The 6,471-nt window shown below is 46.3% G+C and overlaps 1 protein-coding gene across 1 annotated transcript; it reads right to left on the bottom strand.

Moving 5' to 3' along the window:
- On the bottom strand, window positions 1-3,328 carry RPL14 (ribosomal protein L14). Its single transcript, XM_074860481.1, has 6 exons — window positions 3,248-3,328; window positions 2,677-2,778; window positions 1,953-2,047; window positions 1,136-1,235; window positions 709-762; window positions 1-160 (listed from the first exon to the last, which is right to left on the bottom strand). The coding sequence occupies exons 1-6, from the start codon at window positions 3,248-3,250 to the stop codon at window positions 20-22; spliced, it is 495 nt and encodes a 164-aa protein (XP_074716582.1). The 5' UTR covers window positions 3,251-3,328; the 3' UTR covers window positions 1-19.
- Between the last annotated feature and the right edge of the window lie 3,143 nt (window positions 3,329-6,471).

Genomic DNA, 6,471 nt, shown 5'->3' with positions numbered 1-6,471 from the left:
TACATAACGAGAAGTTCATTTATTTCTGCGCCTTCTGTGCCTTCTGCACCTTCTCTGACTTGGGCGCCTTCTCCGACTTCTCTGACTTTTCTGGCTTCTTGCCTTTTTTAGAAGACATCTTCTGGAGCTTCTTCATTTCATGCTTGATGATCCTGTTTCTCTGTAAAAACCAAAAGTGTTTACTATTCATCAGAATGAAAACAGCAACAGCTCAAATATTATGCCTTGAATTCTAAGCTTTCAGATTCTGGATTTTTTGATAATTGCTAACCAATTATATAGTCAAAAGACTTACCACGTGTTACATTTAAAATGTCAAATTCCACCTAAAACTTCTGATCGACTAAGGGGACAACATCATTCTTGCTGATAACTTGAGCACCCCAATATTTCATGTGCAAAAGACCTTCATTATAGAATGAAATACTAACAGCAACCCATCAAGAATATCTGATTTCATCAGCAGGTAGTTCCTTCCTCAGCTATGACTTGGAGGACTGACAAACAGATCACGTTGATTCAAGTTTGAGCAACTACTGAGGAGAAAGTGGTGACCAAAGAAGCATGGAAAATTCAAGGCAGTCACATACTTTGTGCCAGTCCATAACCCAAGTCAGCTATAAAAGTAAGGCTGCTAACGTCTGTATGTGACTCTAAAGTGAAAGCTACAAGCATTAACCCCACAAAGAGTAACACTCAAACACTTACCATTTTCTTTGCTTTCATAACCTTGTAGCGATCAAAATCGGTCATTTTGGCTTTCTGTTTGAAAAGAATCAGACATGAAGCTCTGATATATACATACACACACAAGTAGTAAAACTCAGTGTTTCAAAGCATTCCACAAGTAATTGATCATCTATAAATTAGGCTTAGCTGCACATCTGGAACTAGCTCACTATTTAAGGCCTTCGCTGGGTGCGAAGGAATGATGGTGCAGGAAAAAAGGTGGGTACAGAAATGACTGAACAAAACCACATTTACTGTTAAAACACAAGAAGTTGAAGACGATTGGTAGCAACTTTTAAAAATCTATGCCTTGTCTATCTTTAATCTTCGCCTGCAGTTGAAAACACAGTTTATTAGAATCCACCTGATTTTATAAGCAGAAGCAGTACAAAATGAAAAACTGTACCTTTTCTCGGGCTTCAATCTTCTTTGCCCATCTTGTCGCCGCCCATTTTTCATTTATATTTTCCTTCTCCCAGGCAAGTCGCACACACTTCTGACGAGCACTGCATTAGAACAGTCACAAAATTATATTCAGTCTTTATAAAAATAAAGGTTCTCTCTAATGCTGGCCCACCAAATTTCCTACAAGGGACGATCACCCTTCTACATTACTTCAGACACTTAAAGTCAACGCCAGACACATCTATGTGGCCTAATTAACATCTTGTTGTGTAAATGCTTTGCTAGGACAGATGGATGAGCAACTCCAAGAGGCATACTCATGCACTATTCCTAACACTGCTTCAGAATCAGAAAGACGGCAATTTTTGTTTCTAAATTGCAGAAACTCATATAGTAACTAAGCTAAGGAGAACAGAATGCGTTCAGCCTCCTGCAATTACAGTGTAGTTCTACAGGCAGGGAACATATTTCATGTCTGAAGGTGATCTAAGCAGTAGCAGAATCGAAGCTGCACAGTATTTATTGTAACTGCTTCCCCCTCCACCATCCACCCCGCAAGTATCTGCAAGTTGCCCAGGCCAGTGTGCTATTTCCTTTGCTCCCTAACAGCGGTCATCAGCCAATATTGGCCATGAAAACTTTAACGTGTTCAACTACGGTAACACAGTCTGCTGAATTTTCACTGTGCACACATATTAACCCATTGACTTAAATGTCTTATGAACTTTCTAGATTTAGCAAGCATCAGATCACATAGTTCAGTCATCAAGTGACAGCATGGGTTTTTTACACAGGTCAAAAAACCGCCAACAACTCACCTGTGTGGGAACTTGAGAACAAAGTCAGTCAGCTGCATGCACTTGAAGGGCATAGCCTGCCTTCTGACACCACTGCAGGGGCCATCAACTAGTGCCTGAAAAAGAAAAACAAATGGGGGTGGGGGGGGTGGTGTAGCAGTTTTCCCATCATACTTGATTTAGACAGCAGCTTCCTAATAACATATGAACAATATCTTGACCACAATGGTTCAAAATTGAAATAAACATTATGCCGACAAAACCCGAGACTGCCAAGTCTTGCATATACAATCTAAGCTTTACCGAAAGAATTTTAAAGGTCCATCTTTGTCTTTGGAAAAAAACAAACTTCACTTTAAAAAAAGCACACAGAACTAAGATGACATACTAGTTCATCTTTTTTTCCCCAGCTTTTTCAGGAACATTAAGTAAAAAGAGTTCCCTAGCCCAAACATTTCCTTTAAACATACATTAATTCCATTCCACTCCAACTGACATCACTTGTCCACTTCTATTGCTAGGAAACATAGCAGAGAGGGGAATTTATCACTTACCAGTGAAAAAAGCTTGCTACTAAAAATTTCAAATACAACTGCTGTTAAATTCCATCTTTTTGTCAATTGCTTATTTCTTTGAAAAATCTATTCACAGAAAATTTCCTTTAAAATCAATACATTCCGTCTTAGTGTACAAGCTTCTATTAAGGCAGAAAGGAGAAAATAAAGCTACAGCACTCATAGCTTACCCTATTTTGGTCAATGACATCCACAATGGCCACCAGCTTGCCAGCGTGTGGCCCGAAGGAAATGAAAGCAACTCTGCCAATCTCGACGAAGCGTTTGAACACCTGGGAGCAGCAAAAATTGACAGGAGTTAGGCGCGAATATACCTAAGGCCATTGCTAGATTCAAGGCTCTCTCAGCCTTCGAAGCAGCTCCCCAAGCTTTCGAACTGCACAAACTCCCTTCGCGTGAGCAAAGGGCCCACGGTAACGCCCTGAACTACTTTGTGCCGGCCCGGCCCCGCGTGGAGGCTGCGGCAGGCGGAGAAAGAGGCGCCGGGGAGCAGCAGGGAGCCCCGCGGGCCGCCAAGCGCCAGGGCCGGACGCGCCAGCTCCGGCCACAGCAGGCGCTGCCTCCGAACACGGCCCTGCCCGCCCGCCAGCCGCGCCCGCCCAAGGGCCGCACGCGGGGCCCGGTCCCAGCCCAGCACAGGCGAGGCGCCGCGGTCCTCTCCCCCTCCCCAGACACAGGCAGGAGGGCACGGGCAGACCGTCGGGTCGCCAGGCCGCGGAGGCCCCGGCCGCTCGCACCTACCATGATGGCGGCCCGCGAGCAGAAAAGGAGGGGGAGCCCCGGCGGCGGCCGGAAACCGCCTCCGAGCCGCGGCTGCGCATGCGCGGAGGCGGGGCCGCGTGCCGCCTGGCGGAGTGTGCGCGCGCGGGGCGCCTTCCCCGGCGGCGTGCCGGTACGCATGCGCCCGGCGGGGCGGGGGCTCGCTGCTGCGCGCGCGGGCGTCTTGCGGATAGGGCGCGCGGCCCGGGCGGGGGAAGTGTGGTGGCCGCGTGGTGGCCGTCGGCGCCGCCGCCGCGCGCATGTGCTGTGGGTGCGGGGTGTCTGGTGGGAGCGGACGAGCGGGCGGTCCCCAGAGCTCGTCCCGCTCTCTTCGGCAGCCCGCTCCGCTCCTCCCGAGCTCGGGGAGCGGGTGAGGACAGCTTCGGTGCTGCGGGGCGCGGGCAAGAGAGCGGCCTTGGCTGCAGCCCCCGGGCGGAAGAACGGCGGAGGGGACAGCACATGCGGAGGCCGGGCCGTGCTGTGGCAAAGCTGGCGAGCTGCTTCTGTTTGAGCTCAGGGGAGGGATGGCAGAGCACAACCAACATGCTCTGAGACAACTGTTAAAAGTTATCCCTCTCTTGGAAAGGCAGAACATTTTAATGGGGGTATGAGTGAAAAATACACCAGGATGGTGCGTGGGTTTTCCTGTCAGTGCAGAACCGGCCCCAAATTTGAAAGCCTCTTGGCAGTACGCGAGGCGGTACTCGGGATACAGCGGAACAAACGCAGAATGGGCTTGGGAAGGAGACGGGAGTGGTATGTGTTCAGAACAAACGTTTCAAGAGGGTAAACCAGCATTATAATTAAGCTTAGTAGGTGATGCCACCTGATGGTGAAAAGTTGGTTTAAAAACAACCAAAAAGAGCATTTAATTGCGTTACACGCACCGCAGTACAGGGGGACAGCCAGCACTCTTTGCGCAGAAGTCAAGCGTTGGACCTGCGCTGTTAATGGCTAGTTGCTCCCTCCTGCATGTGGTAGAAGGCACCGTGCCAGGACCAGTGTCACAGAAGCATGTGCGCTGCCAGAAGAACCTGCCCGCTCTGTTCTTGGGCCGTGTTTTCGCCGAGCTCCAGGGGCAAGCGCAGGACAGCGCTGATTTTATTACTCGGTACCTATCACCACATGAATGGCGTTTCCTAGAGAGCAAAGACGCAGCACGAGCTCTGCAGTGCGTACAGAACGTTCCAGCCCCAAGCTGAGCTGCAGAGATGGTGTGCCAGGTGGAGAGACATTCCACTGGACAACGGGCCCAAGAGCAGCCTTGCAGCGCTGCCAGAGCTCCCCACAGCCCTCGCTGCCAAGCAGCGCTGCTGCCGATGGAAGGTAGGCACTTAGGGGCCCTGTGGACCATTGGGGCATGGCAGAAAAGCTCCGTGGGTGGCTTTGATGGACACGTGTCAAGATACTGACATGCATGCAGACCATGTTTTTCACTCATAAACATCAGCCAAAACATCTGCTACGAGAAGAAGAGCTTTGAGGGTAGCAAAGCATAGGCAAGGCGTGCTGCCGAGCTCTGCTGGAACACAGGTCCGACCCTCATTTGTCTGGCTCGTCTGTCAACAGTAGAATGAAACATCCCAACTTAGCTGCATAAAGCATAGTGTTTGTTGTTTGGAGTTTTGCTTTTATAATATAAGAGAGCAAGTAAAGAATGCACTTAAGAAATTTTAAATGGTGCAGATATTTTATGCAAAGTGCCTAGGGAATGGATCAGTAAAATGTTAATGAGCACTTGACTCCCTCGGGTATTTTGGAAAGTCCCATCCAGAATACCATTATAGCAATATTGTTTAACTGTTCTTTACAACAGTAATATATTAATACATGTATTAAACAAGTTATTTTTAAACATGTTCTAGGAAGTCAGTAGAAGATGAAGACTTTCTGATTCTTCCATTTTGCAGTGATTTGGAAAAATAGTATTTTTCATTTTCTTCATTTGATCTAACATTACTCTCCAGTATTACTTAAGAGGAAGGAAGTTACCTAAAATCTTGCCTTTGCATGTTTCATGGCAGAGATACTCAAATGTCACTTGTGACTGCATTGATGACTGAGTTCTATGTAACTATAACTTGCACACATGCATTTCTGCATCTGTCAATATCATAAATGACTGGAAGAGGCATCATAAAAAACACCAAGCTTGGGCTGTGCCTTAACATCACACACTGAAAACAGTTCAGGACCTCAAGCTTAAAAGCATTTTCTCCCATGAATACATGTTTAAAAACATACACTAGGCCTGCACAAATGTTGTTGAGCAAGTAATTAGATACTGCCTTCCCCTTCCTACACAGAAGAGCACTCATAAATTAAGTGTAGGTGAGCACTTCTTATGATACAGTCTCCATTGCCATCCAAGTGAACATACATTGTTCCAGAAATAATAATTGAATTAAAAAAATTAATAAAACCACCCCAAATTGGAGAATGTTTGACTATCATACTCACAGTTTACTTTTCTGCCCCCTTAGCTGATCTTACCCATGCTGAATCGTGCCATGCAGTACAAGTTACTGCTTTCTTCTGCCGAGTTTGTGTATTGCTGTATGAGAAAATTTATCACCTTTTCCCTGTTCAGAAACATCCATATGCATTTCATGTCTCATCTCATCTCTTTCTTCTGGTGGATTAATTTCTTGCTGCTTCTCCATAGATGAGGTTTTTCACATTGCATAATCCTGTCCCCATTGCCTGTGCCCAACAGTTTTTTCTAACCACTCTTGATCAGCTGAGTTTAATAACTGGGAATTGCTGCTTTCAGATAAGCATTATGGTGGTGAATGTGAAAGGAGCCCTACAAAGTGTCATGTCCCTGAGTGAAATGTTAACAGTGTTTAAAAAAAAAATAAAAATCCAGAAGAGGGCATTGGTTTTAACCACCAGGGTTTCCTTGCTGAAAATACAGATTCTGGAGATAACGGGCACTGATCTCACAGGATCAGTTTCGCAGCGTGCAAATTTCCATCCCCCAGAAAAGCATCTCAGGGATTTCCTATCCCTCTAATAAGAATAACTTGTCTACCAGGATGAAAATACTGGTATTGGGCAAATAAAAAATAAAAAGTACACTTGGCTTTGCTTTCCACAACTTAATTTATTATTCTTCATAAGGAGAGAGTAAGGAGTATAAAAAGATAAATAACCTATAGTTTGTACACACTCCCAAGTGCTGTTCACTACACTGCCTCTCCCCA

Source organism: Strix uralensis, chromosome 1, assembly GCF_047716275.1.
Source record: "Strix uralensis isolate ZFMK-TIS-50842 chromosome 1, bStrUra1, whole genome shotgun sequence".
Lineage (NCBI taxonomy): Eukaryota > Metazoa > Chordata > Aves > Strigiformes > Strigidae > Strix > Strix uralensis.
Note: the sequence above shows the minus strand (reverse complement) of the source record. Positions and strands in the feature narration are given on the sequence as shown.

Excerpts from the sequence above, each read along its gene's own strand:
- RPL14 (XM_074860481.1), bottom strand. Across the intron at positions 1,236-1,952 it reads GTTCTCAAGTTCCCACACAG|TGCTCGTCAGAAGTGTGTGC; the intron begins GTGAGTTGTTGG and ends GTTCTAATGCAG. Across the intron at positions 763-1,135 it reads AGATTGAAGCCCGAGAAAAG|AAAGCCAAAATGACCGATTT; the intron begins GTACAGTTTTTC and ends CTTTTCAAACAG.